Raw genomic sequence first — 22,187 nt, 5'->3', positions numbered from 1 at the left:
ACTTTCTATAAGCTGACGTATCCACTGGAGCGGAGCTGGCATGTGTTGGGACTAGGTTATGATCCTACCCTTAATAAAACAGAAATAGAGAATGCTGCTGTCATCCATCAGAATGGAAACAATAAACCGTGGTTGGATCTGACAGGGCCGGCCCTGGGGTGAGACTGAGGCGGTCGTCTCGGGCCTTTAATTTTGAATAAAATTTAGGATCTTTAATTAGGGGATTGTATTATTTCATGTTATTTTATAATTATTTTAATATTAGCTCAATTTATTTATTTTTATATTGTCATGTGGTGTTATTTTGATTCCATGTTCGATTGATGTTTAATATAAAAACTTTCACTTTTAGTTAAAAATAACTTAACAAGTGTATTGAGAGATTAAAATTTTTCTCATAAGTTGAATTTTATAAAATTTATTTCAACTAAATGAAATTATTCATAGAATGTTTGATTTTAATTCAATTGCATTTTTCTAATTAAAAAAATTCTACCTTATTACTATATATTTTTTATTAGATTGACTCTAAAATAGGTAACAAAAAATATACATCTTAAATGAAAAAAAGATATTAGCCTTAATTATTATTTTACATACTTTTTTATTCAGTTAGATAGAGTTAAATAAAAGATTAAAAAAATGTCATGGCATCCTTTAGTAAACATTCAAATATATAACTAATAATTCATGTTATTGAGTTGTGTCATACTTGGATTTATGTTGAAAGTAGTCAACCTTAACTTGCTAATTTTATATATTGCTTGAGTTGTGTCGAAAATTTTCATCTTTACCCCCCAATTAATTTTTGTTCTTATAGCATTGGTAAGCTAAAAAATAAAAATTCGATTCAACTAATTGAAGTTCAACTATTATATATATATATATATATATATATATTTGTTATCTAAATTTTGTTAAATTGCAATGCAATAGAAATAAATTTTTATCTTTTTTGTTTTATCTAAACAATTTTTTTTTTAGATAATGATACATGAATAGCCCAATTTAAAAAATTCGCCTTAGGCCCCTAATAAGCCAGGGCCGACCCTGGATTTGGCCATCTCCAAATAGTCATACTAGTCTAGATGCACTGTCAAATATTTAATGGTTTTCGAGGCTATTGCTTCTGTTCAGAACTCTACAAGGTTTGAAATGGAGAGAGCGAAGAAGAAGATGAAGATGGAGAGAGAAAGAACTGGTTTCATTTGAAAAAATAAATATATGAGGCACTACATGAAGTTGGGTCTTGAATAATGAATTTTTTGTCTCCAAAGAACTAATTTCATTACTATAAATATTTGTGAGAATATTTTCCTCACCAGTTTTGTCATTGAATGTTTGTCACTAAAAATCACCGTGAGGAAAAATAATTTCGTCACCAATGAAATTACTTTAGTGACCAAAATTTTTGTCACCAATAAAACAACATTTTATTAAAAAAAATCATCATTTTTGTCACCAAATAGTTGTCCAATACTATATATATAACTTTAGTTAACAAATAAATTTGTCACACATATTGATCATTAATGAGGAAATAATTTCGTCACAGTAACATGTAAAGTTGACGAAATTTTTCGTCTCCAAGAGTCAAACATGGGTGACGAAATATATTTTATTACGAAAATATATATATGTAATGAAATTTTTAGTCACCAAACAACAAAATCAATAAAAACTTTCACAACCCTGTACTAGATGCGTTATACATGCGGGATTGTTGAATTCTTGGTTTGTTCAATTTGGGTCTTGAAGCATAGTAGATTGATGGGAAGCTCTGACATTGACAACTGGATTCGTGAGGCAAAGGACTCGACTATTAGCTTTTGGAATGACCATGTTGAGCGACTGGTATAATTTTTGGAAACTGTTCACATTTTCCATAGTTTCAAGCTCTAAATAATTTGCATTGTTTGATTGCTTATGCTTGGGATCTAGTTTTAAATTTTTGGAATATTTTATATATCAATTCACCTCTATGGGCATTTGGTGGGGATTTGAGAAATAAGATGGGACAATGAAGATATTGTCGATGAATTTTGAAGATAAAAAGTGACTTGTTTTGTAAATCTATTGAATTTGATGTCTCCACATTTTATATAGTAGCAGATTGTCAGAAACCATGTATTCCAATCTCTTAACTAGAATATAGAACAGACTCAATGAGGCATTTGAAGAAGTAATGGTATTTCTGATGTAATTACACGTGTTATGTAATGGCTTATGATTCTTCTTGAAAATTCAGATAGAGGAACAGGTTCAACGTTCTTTGGATGCGTCCAGTTCAGAGTATAACCTGAAGATTGTTGGCAATATATTATTATTATTATTATATATTTGTAGCACTTCATTGTCCCTCCTCTCCCCCCTTTATTTATGTTTTCTTTCCAAAAAATTTTACACTATGCATTTTTCTAAGTATGGTGGAATAACCAAATGATGTGACTTTCTTCACTCCATTTTTCATCAGCTTCTATCTATAAGAGACGAACTTTTTGAGACACTCAGGAAGAGGCACAAAGTTGTAATGGACCATGAAGAAGTACATTTAAATGCCAAATCCCTACACAGGTTAGTTAAATGTTTGATAATGAATATTGACCATGCATATATGACATGTTTAGATTAGTCATTGGTCATGAGTACATATACAATTTGTCCTGTATATCGTAAACCGTCCCCAGTTTTGTCAATGAAAAAATCTTTTTCTAATTTTTTTTAAAAAAAACACAAGTTTCTATTTACAAAATAAGATTGAGTTGGATTAAGACAATAATGACGTAACATTGAGCTGTCCTAGACCTTAGTCTAACAACTAAGTGATTGTTGATGTATTTAAATAAATTTCTTCCTAATTGTTGATGATTCTTAAGTATTTCCTAGGAGGGTGTGTGAATGTATTACTTTGATTAGGTTTCAGACTTTGAATGGGCCCGAATGCTCTATTTATTAGGCATCTAAGTCGTTGTTGATCAATTTATGACTTCATTTGCTCTTTTGTTTCTTTATGCTTAGTATGAAATCTTTTTTTCCCTTTTTCTTTAGTTACTGATAAAAATAAGAAGGTAAATATCAGGCATTTAAATAAATTTCTTTATGTGCTTGATATATTATGGGTTGGTACATATTACCATTGGATTTGGGTTTTTGTTATATGATAATAGGCTCAGCCAATGCCTCTTATTAAATGCAATTTATGCAATTTTGTTAGTTTCTCTACCGTGGTGTTTGCTACGTGCTTTCCACTGTATATGTGATTGGTGAGGATGGCATCTTGAAGGAACTCAAGCTTGCTGGTTTTCAGTACCTTGATGGGCTAGTATGTATAAATTTCAACAGTGTTACTTAACTATGGCCACCACTATGGTGGCTGAAATGGTGCCCTAGAGCCACTGATATTGTAACATAATTGTGGCGGTCAGTTTTTGGAAACACTAGGAGGATGTGGCTTGTATATTGTAAATGGTATGGATGAAGCAACTATGTTATTTATAAATATTGTTTAGTTTTTTCAAGTGGCATACTTTTTAGGGTTGAATTATTAGAGAAAAGGCATATAACATAAGGAAGTAGGCTATAAGGTTCAAGAGTCCATGGAATTAGTAATAGCTTGTGATTGAATTAGATACTAGTGAAAAATTAGAGGAGAAGAAAAAGATTAGCTTAGGGATTATTCCTATACCTCCTTATCTTATGTATTTGCTACTAAGTGCTCAGGTAGAATTACATCACATTGCAACAAAAGAGGTGACTTCATTAGAGGTATGAACAAAAAAATTTTGCTTTATGTGGATTTTATTTGCATATGCGTTGAAACTATTGAGATTTTGAATTTTTGTTAATTTTTCATTATGACATTACTTTTATGGGGCCATTGAATTATCTTATTAATTTTGGAAATGTTTTGTTGATATTTTAAAATTTCTTGATAATTTTTTAAAATATTTTGTCCCTGAGTCTGTTCTTGTACTTTTGTGAAGTTTCCTTTGTCATGTAGATAAGAAATGCAACAAGATTAGTTGCTCCACCTATTGCCGCGGGTTTAGGTGCCTTAACATATACGTTGGGCACTCTCATCTCTGTGATAGGAGCAAGTGGATTTGCTACAGCTGCAGCTACAATTGCTATAGGAACTGTTGTCAATAGTTTTAGATAATCTCTTAATAGTTGTCGATATGTTTAGAAAGTTAAATATACACAGTTTTGGATTGTTTAAACTTTTTGTACAGTTTAGAACTTAAGGATATAGTTTTTGAATGTTTGGAATGTACAGACAATTATTGAATGTTTATAATTTATGGATATAGTTCCTTTTTGATGTTTCAAATAATATTTTCATCGTTGATTGATGTTTTGTGATGCTTGTTTGTAATATTTGTTAGATTGTACAAAATTGGTTAAATAGAGCCTGCGGAATTTGAAAAAAAAAAAAAAATTGCATATTCTACGACAGGCATAATAAGTCGTTGTATTACATATTTTACGGCGTGCAAAAGTAGTCGTAAAAAAAGTAATAACAACGCATAAAATTTGCCGTTAAATAGTTTTTAACGGCGTACTATAACATGTCGTAGAAAAAATAACAACGATGCACAAAATCTGCCGTTAAATAGTTTTTTACGGTGTACAAAGCATGTTGTTGAAAGTGAATGCATTTCCATGACTGGTCATAATATGACGCGCGTTGCACGTTGTAGAAGGGTTTTTACGACGTGCATTGTACGCTGTAAAAACCCTTTTTTGTTGTAGTGAGAGAGAGAGAGAGAGAGAGAGAGAGAGAGAGAACTCATTTTCATGAGAAAAAGTAAATTCAGAGCATATGCAAAACCATTTAAATTTGACATCAACTATGGAAGCTTCAGGAATAGAGTTTCATATGTAAAACCTATCACTCATTTTGTTTTCTTTTCCTCCATTTCTCAATAACCAAACAAAATACTTGAACTAAAAAGAAACAAAATCATGCTAATAAATAACCATCCAATTCAGAAAATACAAAACTTACAGAGGGTGAGAGAGCGAAGCAGCAGACAAGTGACCATGCGCTGGAATCAATGCCAATGGAGGAGAATGTGAGAGAGTGAAGTATAAGAGAAGTGAAGTGATCCGTTGGGAATCCTTCTCTTTCCTGCTGCAAGCTTGTATGTTCCTCTAGGGTTTGTGCTTCTTCATTTTTCTTTTTCTTTCCATTTTTTTTTACTAGAAAAAATTAAATTTAAAATTTTATATAAATAGGTGGGGAATCAGTTTTAAATATTTTTTTTTCTTTTTTTTTTTTCTAGGGAATTAGTTTTAATTGAAAGTTAGTTTTTGGAAAATTTGCAAAAAAATAAATAGAAACTTGTATAAATAAGGAAATTTATTTGTTAGGGTCCTTGGTATTAAGATTTTTATAATATAAAGGACATTCAATATTTTTATAATGTTTAAGGTCCCTCAACATTGATTCAGAGAAAATTCGATCCAGAGAATTTCTCTGGACTTCTCAGATAAATTCTGGAAAGTTCATAATGTCTAAAGTCCTTCAATATTGATTTAGATAAAATTTAATCTAGAGAATTTCTCTGCACTTTTCAGAGAATTTCTCTCCAAAGAAATTCTTTCCTGAGTTCTCACTAAAAATGTGAGAGAAACCTTAGACTAATCTTCTCTTTAAATAATAAGCAATATTTTAGGACTCCAAAGAATTTATTAAAAAAATTATCAAATACTTGGTGTGAGACCCACACACCCACTCTTATAAGGGGTTGATAAATTTTTGGATAAATTACACTTACACCACTGAGATTTGGATTTAATATACATTACCCCCTGACGTTTAAAAAATTACACTAACCTCTCTGTCATTGTAATTATTTAGATAAAATGAAGATATTGAACTCATGCACTATCTTTTTTTACTTTGCATTACTTTCTTTTTTTTTTTTTGTCCAATATATTTTTCTCTGTTTTTCTACTAGGAGTTGTTACCTTTTATATGAGCAGTGTGATTTATAAAATGAGACTATTAACCGTAGGGATAATGTAAAGCATAATTTACATTAAATGTTTTGATAAAACATTTGAAATATTTACCGTTATTGATAAATAATTACTACAAAATATAAAGAATCACAAATAATTGAACTATTAATGGTAAGAGTGTTTTTTGGGTAGGAGTGTAAATTTGGCCCGACCTGGCCTATGTTAGGCCGCGGGGGTTCTTATCAAAATTCAGGCCGCCCTAGCCCACGGGCCAGAAAATTAGGTCCCGACCCAGGAGGTTTTTGGGCCTTGGACAGGCCTGAACATTTTATTTTGTTTTTTTTCACTAAAATTTTATTCTTTTCCACAAAAAATGACACTAGGCCTCGGATGAGCTAGGCTTTGAATAAGCTGATGGCCCTGGCCATGCATTGAGCTCACGGGTCAGGTCGGGCCCAAAACACACGACCTAGGCACAGGCACAGGATCCCGGGCTGGGCTCAGGCTCGAGCCTAGTCAGGCGGCCCACGGGCCATTTATACACCCTTAGATAAATGGTAAGAGTGTTCCTATTACTATTAGCTCATTTTTTCAGACTCCTACTTACAAAATTCAAAATCTTAAATTTTTTTAAAACCCTCCAAATAATATCAAAAGTATCTTTATAAAAATATCAAACTCACCAAAGTATACACTCTTTTTTTTATAGGTGAAAGTCAATTGTTAGTTGTTAAATTATCATATATGGGAGTTAGCCTCCCCATCTTTTGTAAAACACCAATTGTTTTGAAGTGTGTGGGTAGTGATGGAGGTGAGTATTCTCTAAACATTATGATATGATTTAGTTGGTGAGTGAGTTTAATTGTGAGATAAAATGTCTCAAGATAATTAATATCTTTTCTAATAATTTCATTTGAGTTATTATTATAATAAAAAATAAAAGAAATGAGAGTCTAAAATATTTATTGGGATACTAATAGCAACACTCTACGGTCATGTTTGTTTGGCTCTTTGGGAAGGGAGATTGGACTAATAGTCCGTGAGATCCACCTAAAGAGTGTTTGGTTGAGAACATGAGTGAGAGAATTAACAATCCCCTTGGACTAGTGATTCTCTGTGGTAGAACTAACAAAGCCATGAGAGGATTGAGATTAGAAATTGAGTGAGGTGATTAGTGAAAATTTAAAGGATTTTTAAGCAAAAATTATAGTTTTTAGAATTTTTTTTATAATATTAAAAATAATTATAATATTAAAAAATACTAAAACTTAAAAAATATAATTTTATATATTAATGCTAGCTATAGTATTACAAATCCGATAGTTTACAAACAAACACTTTTTATCCCACATCTCTAACCTAATCACTTCTTTACTTTTTACATATTTTTTAATAATAAGCTAAAAAATCAACTTATAAGTCACTTTCTAAAACAATTTATCCCACATATACTAATAGCAATGTGAGATGATATCAAACATTATGATTAATTGAATGGATTGAAAAAGAAAAAGAAAAAAAATGCTATTTCAGTTAACGAGATAAATATTTTCTTACTCATGCCACATGAATTATTCACGATTTTGCTCTTGCTCAGTGAAAATATACTATTATCATCCCACATCTCCAAACTTTATTTTTTAAACTCTATTCTAGACTCACATTGATAATCTAAATAATTTATCTCGTAATTCTAATAATTTAGATGAGTTATGTAAAAAATTAGTTATATCGGACATCACTAGATATATGAATAAATTGCATCTTGTGTTTTTAAAATGGACAGTAATAGTAAGTTTAAACTTAAACATTTCATTCTATAAAATAAAAAGTGATTTGTTTATGTATTTATTGATATCCGATAAAGTTGATTTTTGCACAGATAGTTTTCATTGTGAGATTTACAAGATGAACGATCTAGATTATCATTGTAGGCCTAGAATAGAGCGCAAAAAATAAAGTATGAAAAAAAATGAAAGATAAGTGTGTAGACACTTAAGTTTTATGTGTCTTGATCACCATCTGATTAATCAAAACAAATAAATTTTCTTGATTAATCAAAAATTAAGATGATCTAAACTTTCAAATGCATGTGGGTCCTACTTAAATTATGGATCTTAACCCATTTTAAATTATGGGTCACACCAAAACAAAAGTGAACCTATTTTAACAATTGGGTCAACGCAAAAGTGTGGGGCCCATGAAGATATTTTGTCAAAAATTGGTGGAATAATTCAAATTGAAATTCAAATTTCAATGCAAATCATTTCCATAAAGTAATAAATAAATTGCTATTTTTCTTGGAAATTAGAGTCAATTTTAGAGTATTCAAAATTAACCCTTCCCTCCTAAGCGTATAAATGGATGCTCTCATTATGAGGAAAGAGAGACACATTTTTTTTTTTTGGCTAATAGTCTTGCAAGCTCCTAAGCAATCTCAAGACTGCCAAATTATCTTCTTAAAAGTTTCTCTAAAGTTCCTCAAACTTAAAAGAGAGGATTATCAAACACTCCAAACTTATGTCAATCCTTTCAAGTTACAAATATAAATTTGGTCTCTTCTTTCAAAAAGATCAATTCAAGACTCGTTCAAGATCAAGCCCTTCAAGCCCGAGATCAAGTCAATTTTCTCTAAGTTTCTCCTTTATAAGTTTCTCTCGGTGCTTTCAATTCAATTAAATTGATTTATTTATAATTTTAATGATTATATGTGTAAGTAAATTTTTTTGTGACTACAAATAAATAAAAAAGTTGTTGTGACTTATCGTTTTATCCATGAATTTTCTTTTTCAATGCAAGAGGGGGCCCCATTTTCCGAAGTTTGCCTTAGGCCCCCCTAAATCTCAGGGCCGGTCCTGTCCCCCTGTCCCAAACAAAAGCAATTAATACGCTCAAATTCAAATTCATAAGTGTTGTTTCCCATCGTTGCCCTTTTATTTCTTACTTTAAATATATTCTTTGGCAAAATAAAACTTTTATGCATTGACTTTTCAAAGTGGACCTGTGTATTGTGTGGTTAGGACATCCAAAAATGAAATTATGGACTAACAAAGTGACTAGTATTTATTAATAGTAATTATTAATGACAATTGTTAAAATTGTAACTAATATTGATTTTAGATTGAAATCCTGTTTTCTATAGTCGGTGTAATTTTTATTTTTTATTTTCTCATGCTTCTACTCCTTTTCCCCCTTTTTGTTAATATTTATTTTATGGAAAAGGTTGATTTTCTTTTGCATTACATGGCACAATCTATAATTTGTTTTGTTTCTTCTACCTAATAACGAGTAAGCACTACTATTCATTGTGCTCCACGGGCAGAGAACACAATTCACAATGTACCTTCCTTTTTTTTATTTTATTTAAGTTGCCTGAGTGAATGGTTGATCTTTAGACCATGAGTTTGGTAGTGGGATGGTATGTTGCTTGTTTTAGAGAGATGTTTCATTTGACTAGTTTTTTGGTGGTTCATAATTCATTCAATGGCTGAGGGATTTTCGGTCTATGCAGGACTCATCAAATAGGGTTCGCCACATGATTCTTTTGGCCATTTTGCTCTGTCAAGAGTTGTGTTCAGTTAAATTAAATAACTCATATAATTTTTTACTACCACAAATTACAATCCATGTCAATTTAGGTCTTCTCCTTCCTTAAGACATTTCTATTTACAATGATCATATCACTGTCGTGTATGAATAGAGTTTTTTTTCTTTCCTGGTTTGATAGTTGCTTTATATATCTAGTATCATTGGCTTGCGTTGTGACGTTGAACTCTCTCTGGGTATAAACTTGCAACCTTCACGTATTAAGCAACATGTTTTTCTTGCAGAAAACAATCTATTCGACTCTAATTTAACACATTTTAAAAAGTGTTTGAAGTGTATTTTTACTCTCTCTCTCTCTCTCTCTCTTAAGAAGGTATTGTTTACTATAAGAACAAAATGTTAGTGAGAAATGTAAGTTTGTGGCCCTGTTTTTGGTTCCCAAAACCATATCCATTATGTACTCTCTTCTACTCTTGCTTATCTTTTTTACATAATGGTCGAAATATTCACATAATTATTTTTATTTTTTATAAAATAGATATTTGTTGCATTAACTCATCTAGTTAATACCAAAATTGTGTTTTTAATATGTTCCTCTAATCCTATTTGGGATTCATAGGTGGTAATCACAGTAATTATACTTTCTTAAATTACAAGTTTAATTAACATGATTATGTTCTGCCTCTAATTCTCGTAATTGTTACTACCTTATCTTTAAGATGTTTAGGCTATTTAGCTACAATTAATTGTACGTCTTTTTTAGTCTGATGTATTGTATACCATGTTTTATTTTGATAAGCGTAGTGTGGTATATGTGAATGATGGGAAATTAAGTTGGCTGGTGCGTCTTTGTAGTACCTACCATGTTGCTTCATGTCTTGAAACAATATTTGTTTACGTTCCCAGTTTTCCCAAGTTATTATACCTAACCGGTCATATATATGCTCATCATTAGTGCTTTAGTAGTTCTTAGGGAAACAACTTCCTACTGAACTAGTACCTTGAAAGTTTAACTTCATCCTTTCTCGTTCATGGATGTGTTGGTTTATCTATTTGTTTTGTCGATAAAGTAATGTACATATATAGCTTCAAACCAACAAAATGGGTCCATCATGATTCAGACCAAGAGAATTGACTTCTCGGGAGTCCTTACTCCTCAGTAATGTAGATGCACCTAAAATCTTATTTATATTTGTGGTGCATCTTTTTGTAAGCACCTCAATGCCTTTTTTTCTTTTTAGATAACAAATTATCATTCTTCTTCACCTGCATTTGATTACTCATTCTTAAATAGGGAAGCTGCTCTAATTGTGTCTAAACGAAATATGGCTTGCCAAGTAGATACTCGAGATTACTATGCTGTAAGAGTTCCAAAAAGAGAAGATAACACAAGGGTATTGGCTCACTCATTGTAGAATGTTGAATATACTTGTCTGTGTGAGAATTTGATCTTAAATCCCCTTCGTTCTCTCTTTTGCCATCTCTTTTTTAGGTGATGACACTTGAAGAATATGAGACCCATCCTGGAAAAATGAAGGCTAGGCAAACATTGGAGCCTGAAGGAAGAGGCAAAGCCACCAGAAAGGTTTGTTGCTTGTTTCATACTAATCGGGTAAAGGAAGAAGACAACCATTTGTTGGAGTTGGTCTGTAAATTAGTTGTTTATTTCATCAGTGTGTGTGTAGACACCCCATTTTGACCGGCCCTAAGACTCGGGCGCTTTCTTTTGATTACCCGATGATGACAATTAGAATGTGTTTCTCACAAAATTCTCAGAAAGAAAGATGGAATTTAAGTTTTAATCCCAACCTTCACCCATTTTTTTGGCCAAACTATTTTAGACCTTAAAACCCTCTTTTCAAAATATGTTTTTTTTAAATGTTTCTACGATGTCCCGAGGCTTCCATTTCGATTAAAATATTGCACTTTTCAGTAAACCGAGTAAGGACAAAGTGGAAATAAATGGAAGGGAGGTGAAATTTTTGAAAAATATTTAAAAATATCTTCTTTATAGGTTTGGAGTTGAAGGAAATAGGAGGGGATGAAAGAAAGCTGGTTTAGGAAAAGGATGAGTATCAAATCATTAAGAAGGAAATGAGCAGTCTTCACTAAATTAGGCATTTCTGTTTGTACACTTAGAATTTAAATGTGAGGCTACCACCATTAGAAATTAGACTTCTGGGGCTTCAATTTAGACCCAAGAACCACCTTAGACCAAGTCCAAATAAGGGAGATATGCCCATTTGAATTTGAGCTTAAGAGCAGATTTTGTTGATCCAGCCCGAGACAGCCTTCACTAAATTAGGCATATCTCTTTGTACACTTAGAATTTAAATGTGAGGATACCACCATTAGAAAGTAGACTTCTGGGGCTTCAATTTAGACCCAAGAACCACCTTAGACCAAGTCCAAATAAGGGAGATATGCCCATTTGAATTTGAGCTTAAGAGCAGATTTTGTTGATCCAGCCCGAGACAGCCTTCACTAAATTAGGCATATCTCTTTGTACACTTGGAATTTAAATGTGAGGCCACCACCATTGGAAAGTAGACTTCTGGGGCTTCAATTTGGACCCAAGAACCACCTTAGACCAAGTCCATATGGGGGAGATATGCCCATTTGAAGTTGGGCTTAAAAGCAGATTTTGTTGATTCGACCCAAAACAACAATAGCCCATTTTTCTTGGTTTTGGTTCGGTTGGGACAACCCATTTACCCATTTTTTGAGCCATTCAAGTGCATCCACTCATCCTCCATTATACCTAATCATCCTCCATAGTCAAAAAGATATTTTGTTTGCATCCATAAAGGAGTATCCCATGCAACCACCTTGAAAATTTGCCCTCCTATCACATTCTTGTCTCCCACCTTGTCTCCCACCTTCTTTTTGACCTTTACTCTCCCTCATTGCCTATATAGAATGATCATATTGTAAGAGAGGAGGAGGACCACGAAATTGAAGAGAAAGGAGTGAGAAAAGAGTGAAAAAAGAGAGAGAATTTGAGTTTTTGAGCCAAAAATATTCCTATCTTCCATATACACCCCATACCTTCCATAGCTACTGAAATTCCTCATTTCCATACACCAAAACCACTCCAAAAATTCTGATATAGCCAAAGATCAATCGCCTCGATCATAAGGAAGAATGTTTAGTGATTGAAAGTGAGGAAAACTAGAGAGTTAGCCACTTCCCATACCACAAACTCCATAAACTCCATAATTTCGAATTGAGGATTTGAGAACACACTTCCTACACTTGAGGGTGATCAAGAGAAAGTTTGGAAATCAAGAAGTTCAATCTTTCTTTAGAAGGTGAATTTTTTAATCTTTCATTTTCTTATATTTTATATCTTATATTTATATTCTTGCTTCTTATTTCGTTGTGTTTTGCTATAATCCAAGTGGTTTGTTTATCTCATATTTATTTTCTTACTTTATATTTCATAGTGTGTTGTTATAATCCTAGTGGTTTGTTTAGCTCATAATTATTTATTTATTTATTTTTATTCGCATACTTTAATTTCATATTAGTTTTGTTGTAATTTTGCATGTTTTACCTCATATTTATTTTATTTTTTTCGTGTATTAGTCTCATATTAGTTTTGTTGTAATTTTGCATGTTCCATCTTATATTTGTTTTATTGCTTTAGGTTTATGTTGTGAGTTTGCACTTTTTATTTTATTTTATTTTATATTTATTTTCTTTTTTTAATCTAACCGGTAGTGGTTAGTTGAGCCACCTACATATTTTTTGTTTGTTCCTTTTCTTGGTTTTGCAACAAGACAGGTTTTGCTTGGCCTAATTCGCCGGCCGGCCTATTTGGCCGGTCGGTTAGCTTCTTCCGAACAAGATGGCGTGATCTCCCAATATTGACCAATTTCCGCCGGCGGTTCTAAAGAACATGAAGCTTTTATTTTATTTATTTATTTTATTTTGAGTGTATTGTGAGGTTTTTATTTTGCTGTAATATTCTCCTCATCCCTCTCTAATTCGGTTTGTAATTATTCCTTAAAATGTTGTAATAATTCCCCGCCCCACTTCTTTCCATCCCGTTCTTTTACTTGCTTTCTTTATTTGTACATAAACATCATATTTATTTTTCATCATAGTTATGCTTTGCATCCATGTTTCATGCATCTTGATTCGGCTAAGTTTGCATTTGTGGATTTAATCAATTCCTATGTGATTATGTGCGCTACCTCATGTTCTTGAGATGATTCACATATCATATTTTAGAAGCCGAATCTTTAGTTGCATCTCATGAGTGAATTGCATTAGGATTTTGTATATAGGATCATGCATATTTTACTGACTTTGTTTTGCAGCTTGTTCGTGGGACGTCAAACATGTGAGTTTTTATGCTTTAGCATCCCGTGTGTGTGTGTTTTTCTTACTATGTCTAGCATTCTACCATGAGGCTAGTTGCTTATGTGATATAACTCTATGAATGCCAGTGGATGGAGGTTGTGTCGCTTAATTTGGAATGATGTTGATTTTTCATGCTTGTAAACTCAATTTATTTGGGTTGTACATCGTCAAAACTCTTTCAAAATGCATGATATCAAATTGTTCCAAAATGAATGGCATAGTCTATACTTGTATGCTTCACATAGTAAATTTTAGGATTTATTAACTAATCAGAACATGAACATATAAATAAAATAAAATTCATATCATGGTTAGTAAAGGCCGATCTTTGATCGGGTGGGCGGGGGTGCTCATTATTGACCTTCCCCTCTCATACCTAAGGTTCTTTGCCAAGCATCCTTGGTTACGACGAACAGTGGCCTTGGCACGAGTCATGGGTTTCCTAATTTTCCCAAAATAAATATTAGGTGGCGACTCTGAGATCTGATGACGCAGTCCATTTTTGACAAAATTGCAATAAAATGAATTTTCAATAAAAGTTGCCAAACCCGGACTCTCATCTAGGTTTCACACTGCACTCATGAGAATAGATCAAAGAGATCTCGGGGGTCCGAACTGTTTAACGCGCGCGGGTACCCCCCGGGCATGTTACAGTGTGTTCTTAATTTTTTTAGCTTTTTTATTCAAGGAGTTTATGACTTTTCTAATTACTACTAAAGCATTGCCAAGGGTTACGAGAAACAGTAATACATTTTGGATGCACGTTTTGAAATTTGGTGCACTTTTGTTCCAATGCAATAAATTATCGATCCAAAGCGAGTCCAAATTTTTTTGCTTCGGTTTCCTTATTGGAAAATATATATATAATGAACCAAAAATCTAAGAAGTGTTGAAGTTTTTGAAGAAAAAAATGCTGGCAATGCTAATAAAAAGGGGTTTTTTCATGATCAATTGAAAAATATATAATATTTTTTATTGTATATCTAATCATTGATAGGGATGGAAACTGGTCAGGATTTTTGGGGTTTTGTGCTCGAATTCTTAATTTTAAACTCAACTATTTTAACGATATGATTTCATACTTTACCCTAACTTTGACAATTTTTGTCTACCTACCTCTATACTTCGCCCTACCAATGCTCTCTCAATTTTTTAAAATTAAAATCGGGCTGGAACAAATATAATCAGGTCAGGTAATTTTGCCATCCTTAATTGTTGAAAGTAAATTGTTCTGGAAGTACCTTAACTTCTAATATTTTAATTTATACAAGTCTACACCTATTGTATCACATTTTAGTGCATGTGGTGTATTATGTTCTTGTTTTAGTTCCCATTGTATGTGGCATAATGATCCAAGTAACGTAGGTTGAGAGACAGAGATAGTAATGGAATTTTTTTTGAATTCTATTGTATTCAAGGAACATGAAACTTATTCTTCTTTCTTTAAATTTTATTTTGATAAGAAACTTCATGTTCTAGTGATTGTGTGATTATGGGGAAATATTATGAAATATTGACGAATAAGAAACTTATTTTCTGTTTAATGTATGATCGTGGAGAATATTATGGTTTCATTTCTTACTCTTTTTTTCATCTTGACATTACGAAATGCTATTAGATGGGTGTGCTGCAGACTGCAGTGAAAGTAATAATAATTGAATTATTTTACGACAATACATTCATACACGCCAAGGGACATCATGATTTAGCATTTCGTAATGTCAAGATGAAAAAAAGAGTAAGAAATGAAACCATAATATTCTCCACGATCATACATTAAACAGAAAATAAGTTTCTTATTCGTCAATATTTCATAATATTCCCCCATAATCACACAATCACTAGACAATGAAGTTTCTTATCAAAATAAAATTTAAAGAAAGAAGAATAAGTTTCATGTTCCTTGAACAGAATAGAATTCAAAAAAAATTCCATTACTATCTTTGTCTCTCAACCTACGTTACTTGGATCATTATGCCACATACAATGGGAACTAAAACAAGAACATAATACACCACATGCACTAAAATGTGATACAATAGGTGTAGGCTTGTATAAATTAAAATATTAGAAGTTAAGGTACTTCCAGAACAATTTACTTTCAACAATTAAGGATGGCAAAATTACCTGACCTGATTATATTTGTTCCAGCCCGATTTTAATTTTAAAAAATTGAGAGAGCATTGGTAGGGCGAAGTATAGAGGTAGGTAGACAAAAATTGTCAAAGTTAGGGTAAAGTATGAAATCATATCGTTAAAATAGTTGAGTTTAAAATTAAGAATTCGAGCACAAAACCCCAAAATCCTGACCAGTTTCCATCCCTATCAATGATTAGATATACAATAAAAAATATTATATATTTTTCAATTGATCATGAAAAAACCCCTTTTTATTAGCATTGCCAGCATTTTTTTCTTCAAAAACTTCAACACTTCTTAGATTTTTGGTTCATTATATTTATATTTTCCAATAAGGAAACCGAAGCAAAAAAATTTGGACTCGCTTTGGATCGATAATTTATTGCATTGGAACAAAAGTGCACCATATTTCAAAACGTGCATCCAAAATGTATTACCGTTTCTCGTAACCCTTGGCAATGCTTTAGTAGTAATTAGAAAAGTCATAAACTCCTTGAATAAAAAAGCTAAAAAAATCAAGAACACACACTGATGAAATAAACAACTAATTTACAGGCCAACTCACTACTACAAATATAGATAAAGATCACACTTTTTTAGTGTGATGTATGTTTTTTAATCACACCTTTTAAGTTTTATTAAAGTGTGGTCTTTAAGAGTGTGATTAAAAATGATCATTTTTAATCACACTTTTTAAGTGTCATTAAAAAATGCTTTCATCACATCTTTTAAGTGTGATTAAAAACATTTAGATCACACCTTTTAAGTGTGATTAAAAATATTTAGATCACACCTTTTAAGTGTGATTAAAAACTTTAGATCACACCTTTTAAGTGTGATTAAAAATATTTAGATCACACCTTTTAAGTGTGGTTAAAAACTTTTAGATCACACCTTTTAAGTGTGATTAAAAACTTTAGATCACACCTTTTAAGTGTGATTAAAAACTTTAGATCACACCTTTTAAGTGTGATTAAAAATATTTAGATCACACATTTTAAGTGTGGTTAAAAACATTTAGATCACAGCTTTTAAGTGTGATTAAAAACTTTAGTTCACACCTTTTAAGTGTGATTAAAAACTTTAGATCACACCTTTTAAGTGTGATTAAAAACATTTAGATCACACCTTTTAAGTGTGATTAATAACTAATAAAACCTGTGATAAAAAAAAATTTGACATATTTAAAAAATAATCAATATTATTTTTGCACGCTCATTTGAATAATGTAATACACACTATATACTATATTTTGAATCACAACCATATATTGACTGAAATAATATCATATATTTCATAAATGAAAGTTAAATGTTTAAAAGTATATACAAAGAAATTAATAAAAAAAAATTAACTGTGATTACATACATTAAAAAATAAAAAATAAAAAACTTGAAAAAAGTAAATTCTTGAATTCTTTGACCATATTTTGCATCTCTCCAAGAAATTTCTGACCTGAAAAATAAAAAAACAAATTAATTTAAAAATCGCCAAAAGCATATGAATAAACTTACTAATTAATTTATAAACTTACATTTAGATCACACCAAAAATAATGTAATTTATCCAGTTGTTAAACTGCCCCAATCCTTTCCCCACAGCCACCAAAAAATTTGAAGCACAAACTTCTTGAATTCTTTGACTATATTTTGCATCTTTCTAATTAATTTCTGACCTGAAAAATGAAAATACAAATTAATTCAGAGACCGCTACAAACACAAATTGCCTTTTAGCAACTCCAAAACCAAACTATCAACCTATATGGGAATCAATCAACTCTGCTGTGGTTATGCATCAACTGACTGTATATGTGATGATCAATGTCAAGCAAGCATGACATGTTAGAGTGACACACATTCACAAGAATTATTGCATGAATGTTAAATCAAATATCATTATACTTAATCCCTCCATACAAAATTTTCCGATATGTAGTGATATGACATTGAATGTGTTTGTTAGCAATTCATAGTATTGCTTTAGTAATAATAATGCTTGGGCAAATCATGAAAATCATAGAGAGAAATTCACAAGCTAATAAGATCAATAAAGTAGTAATAACTCTATAAGTTCACCTGGTTTCAAATATATAATCACTTTCAAAGTTTTCTAGTTTGTTTTCTTCACTGATTAAAACATCAGAGGGTTTGACCTATTTCTGCTTGCTGCTACAATCAGTAGGTTATTTATTTTATTGTTATTATCACCATCATTATTATTTTTTCTTGTTCACTGATAATTTTCTTTGGTTTTATATCCTTCTAGGAGTAAAGCGACTAAGGTTTCCAAAAAACTACAATGTGGGCCTCAGGATCAGGTGAGTAGGTCCATGACCAATTCACCTGTCATTAGCCCATCCAACTTTTTTTACATTCGCATTATCTATAAATTTTTAGAATGAATAGATAGAATAGTATTATAAAAACAGATACCAAAGTATTATTTTTAACAGCCGTGGTACTTACAGGGGTTAGGGGAGGAGCCTCAGGAGGCAGCTGGTAATTCTCAACCCGTGTAATAGAGACTGAAAGATCAGCAATTGTGGATCCCTGAATCAAAAAGGCCAAAAATATAAAAATATAAAATAAATCTAAGGGTTAATAGAAACTGTTTCATCCTCATAGACCTGCAAAACAAGATGAAACCATTGAAGGAAATTAATAAATCACAAAACATAGAGCCAAAACTGTGGGTTCTCTTTCTTTTAGGTAAATAAGGTATAAATTAAAAACAATAACATATACAGGTTTATAAGAGGCATCCCTCAGGCACCACAAAACTAACAACAGACACAGAGAAAAAAACAAAAGGCTCTTTAGCCAGACAACATTGTCATCAAACGAACAGAAACTGACACAAAAAGGCGCAATAAAGAAAGGAAAACAACACAAAAATGCAAATTAAGTCCATTAGGATCAGCAAAAAAACAGAGCCCAATCAAAAAACTAGCCCAATTTGCTGTACCAACCAAGCAGATTAGCCACCTCTTACTGGCAGGAAGACAGTAAGAAACAGCAACAAAACAAAGGTTGGGCAGCATACAGTTCCGAAATACAGTAAAATGACCCTTTTCCAGGAAGACAGTAAGTACCAGCAAAGTCCTGAATACAAAGGGGAAAATGAGGCAGCTCCAAAGGACTTATCCAGGAGACCTGCAAGAGGAAGATCCAAACACACAACAATATATATAGAGACACTGGAAGTAAGAGTAAAAACAACTCAAAGAGCATGTGCTCTCAACACTATATGAGGAAAATGCCATGAGTCCATAAACCAATCATTATCCCCATCATCCTTGAAGTTGTTAACAGATAAGAGCCTGCACCTAACCTGAGATTCAACTTTTCTCACAACCACATTAGCAGGAGTACAAACAGATGAGAAGAACCTAGCACTTCTCTTCTGCCAGATACAGTAAATAGTACAAGTAAGCATTAATTTCTTAGCACTAGTGGCCAAAGAATGACCAGAGAATTGCCCGGATAACCAGTCCACACAACTGCCCCAGTTCATAGCCTGCAAATGCATATTACATTTATGTAACGGAGGGCCCAGCACCCTAGAAGAAAAGGAACAATTGAAAAATAAACAGTTTAGCAGTACCAAACCATACATCAGCAGTTTACCACTAGCAGCAACAATACAGCAGTAGTAGCACCTCTTTACAAGCACCAAAACCAGTGAGTAAACAACAGCTACAACTGCACCTCTCTGATGGGAACCAATTAAGAGCAACTAGAAAAAGAAAGGAAAACAGAACAACAAAATCAGCAGCAACTCAACTCCCGTGTCACAACTTTCTAACAAACTCATATATTTCTTTTCTTATATATGTCATAATGTAAAAACCATGATAAGTTTATTGTTGATCAATAAAATAGCAATTTCACACACAATAAAATATAACTTGCTAGGGATAATAGCAGTAATCAAACCAGGACTCTAGTAAGAAAATTTAATTAAGGAATTTATGCATATCTCAAATCAACAATACTAGAAATCCAAAATTTACCTATAAAATTAATAACTCAAATTTATTATATATATAAACCTTACACTTCATCAATTCAATTTATACCACACAAACACATTCAACATAAATTCAAAATCCAATCACAACCAAATACCAAGATAATGTAGAAAATGTCAAGTCACAACCAAGCATTCAAAAATGTTGAATTTTTGTCCTCATTATAGGAAAGATTAATTGAAGGAAGAAGAAGGATGGAAGGGACATTCAACTGCCAAATTTGGATGCAAAAAGAAAATATTCATCATGTAATCTGAATAAAACAAATAAAATTAACAAGAAGCAAAGAGGAATTATAGACAAAGACAGGAAAGAGAATACTTTGTGCACCTTGGCTAATGGAAGTGTTGGAAATGATGCTCTTATCAGGAAGCCAAAAACAACTCCAATAAAAGTCGTTACAATGAGCCTCACAGACTCATTTGGCTTTGTAACAATTGCACTGCAGACAACAATATAGTTGCTATTACAAATAACATCAATAATTGAGCTCAATACAACAATAAAATCAACCGAAGTCAAAAACCTGCGTCCAAGGATCCCCATTTTATTCTATATCCATAAAAAAAAGAAGCTCGAAGGTTTTGCATTGCTCGGTAAATTGCGGAAGGCCAATCCTTCAGAAAAGAAGAAAGATCCTTGTGGCAGGAAGATAAGACCTAAGAACAGGCTACATTGTTAACAGGGAAAGTGTTAGATGAAAAAAATAAATTATTGGAACTATATGTAAATTTCATGTAAATATACAATAAAGAATGTCTCTAATGAATTACCCAATAAAAAAATTAATACTATAGCAGTTTTATAATGAAATACCAACCACAAAATGTAGCAAAAATGAAAAAATCTTTCGGAGTGAATCATGCTAGTTTACGTCACAACCCAAAGTTGCTCCCAATTTTGATTGCGTCATAAAGCTAATATCATCAAGTAAATTGTAGGGTTCTGTATGGAAACATGATGATGAAACCTACCCGAAGACTTCACATAAAAAGAATTCAGTCACCGGGAATTAGCCGAATATTTTCCAAAATTCCGAATCCCTCAAATTCCCTTTTCTCCTCTTCTTAATTCGTCTTAAAAACAAGATCAAAAGTGTAAAAGTCAAAAGCACAAAGTAATTCCTTAATCAACTCCTATACTCAAACCCAGAAAGTGGCAACCCTTTAGAACTCAATAGATTAATATATTTGGTTCCATACCCAACACACCACAAGTGACTCCGTAGTCAAGCAACCAACAACCCATGTGCTCCATTTGACTATTGCACTTCTCTAGCACATACAGAGCATAGAACTAAGCACATTCAATTCAATTCCTCAACTAGGTAGACCCAAAAACAAGCCACCGTGAATACTTTTTAACCCTTCACAGATATACATCCAAATCCCCAGTATTATAATAGATAATACCAACTGTATAACTTACATTCAAAGCTATTCCACATAACTTACCTCAGAGAGGAGGGTGAGTATGCTTGAATTCTTATATGCGCGGTGGTAGTACACCAGACTCCCGCATATCATCCCTATCACCACCTTCTCTCCTCATCCTCCTCCTCCGACGCTGTTGCTGCTGCTCTTGCACTCCGGAGCCCTTTCCATTCACACAGCAGCCTTGTTTGCTGCTGGCAGTCGTCTGCCGCCGCTCGCCCTCGATCGATCGATTGATCGAGAGAGAGAGAGAGAGAGGGGGGGTGAAGAGATTAGGGATTTTTGGTTTGGGGGGAGTGTTTACAAAACGAGAATGGAAATAAAAGGGGGGGAATGAAAAAAAATGGAGGGAAAAAAAAAAAAAAAAAAAAAAAAAAGAAGAAGATTAAATCATGTTTTATTGTTTAAGGTTGCCGTTGGCAAAAAAAATTATTTCTTGTTAAAATAATTTTTTTTTTGTAGTTAATGAATTTTTTTTAAAAAAAAATATTTTTCTTTTAGTTATTAAGATTTAAAATTTATTTGTTTTATTTTTATTTTAATGAAAAAAATTTATTATTATTTTTTATTTGGTAAAAGTAGAGGTAATATTTTGTGGTAAAGGAGAGGGAGTGGCAGTAGTGGCGAACGTGGTGGATAAGAGATGATGGTAGTGGTGGTGATGGCGAAGGAAATTAGTGGTGAAATTTGTGGTAGTGGTAGA

The 22,187-nt window shown here is 32.3% G+C and overlaps 2 protein-coding genes across 5 annotated transcripts; one reads left to right on the top strand and one right to left on the bottom strand.

Annotated features, from left to right (window-relative positions):
- The first annotated feature begins 1,688 nt into the window (after window positions 1-1,688).
- LOC114300315 (protein DGS1, mitochondrial-like) lies at window positions 1,689-4,330 on the top strand. Of its 2 annotated transcripts, none has more exons than XR_014350799.1 (3): window positions 1,689-1,854; window positions 2,474-2,574; window positions 3,984-4,330. XR_014350799.1 is itself a non-coding variant. In XM_082906046.1 (3 exons), the coding sequence occupies exons 1-3, from the start codon at window positions 1,702-1,704 to the stop codon at window positions 4,002-4,004; spliced, it is 258 nt and encodes an 85-aa protein (XP_082762172.1). In that variant the 5' UTR covers window positions 1,689-1,701; the 3' UTR covers window positions 4,005-4,137. The 2 variants fall into 2 exon arrangements, 1 of the variants encoding a protein (XP_082762172.1); XM_082906046.1 differs by having other exon boundaries at window positions 4,001-4,137.
- Window positions 4,331-17,288: 12,958 nt separating this feature from the next.
- LOC145807660 (uncharacterized) lies at window positions 17,289-20,664 on the bottom strand. Of its 3 annotated transcripts, none has more exons than XM_082906242.1 (6): window positions 20,578-20,664; window positions 20,382-20,493; window positions 19,352-19,756; window positions 18,487-18,647; window positions 17,555-17,695; window positions 17,289-17,475 (listed from the first exon to the last, which is right to left on the bottom strand). In XM_082906242.1, exons 1-4 carry the CDS (start codon window positions 20,595-20,597, stop codon window positions 18,612-18,614), a joined length of 573 nt encoding a protein of 190 aa, XP_082762368.1. In that variant the 5' UTR covers window positions 20,598-20,664; the 3' UTR covers window positions 17,289-17,475; window positions 17,555-17,695; window positions 18,487-18,611. The 3 variants fall into 3 exon arrangements, with proteins under 3 accessions (XP_082762368.1, XP_082762367.1, XP_082762366.1); XM_082906241.1 differs by having other exon boundaries at window positions 17,299-17,475; window positions 18,487-18,570; window positions 20,578-20,663; XM_082906240.1 differs by lacking the exons at window positions 17,289-17,475; window positions 17,555-17,695; window positions 18,487-18,647 and having other exon boundaries at window positions 18,720-19,756; window positions 20,578-20,662.
- Between the last annotated feature and the right edge of the window lie 1,523 nt (window positions 20,665-22,187).

This window comes from Camellia sinensis, chromosome 14 (genome assembly GCF_055761805.1).
Source record: "Camellia sinensis isolate YWXY chromosome 14, ASM5576180v1, whole genome shotgun sequence".
Lineage (NCBI taxonomy): Eukaryota > Viridiplantae > Streptophyta > Magnoliopsida > Ericales > Theaceae > Camellia > Camellia sinensis.
This window is presented reverse-complemented; position numbering and strand designations above follow the sequence as displayed.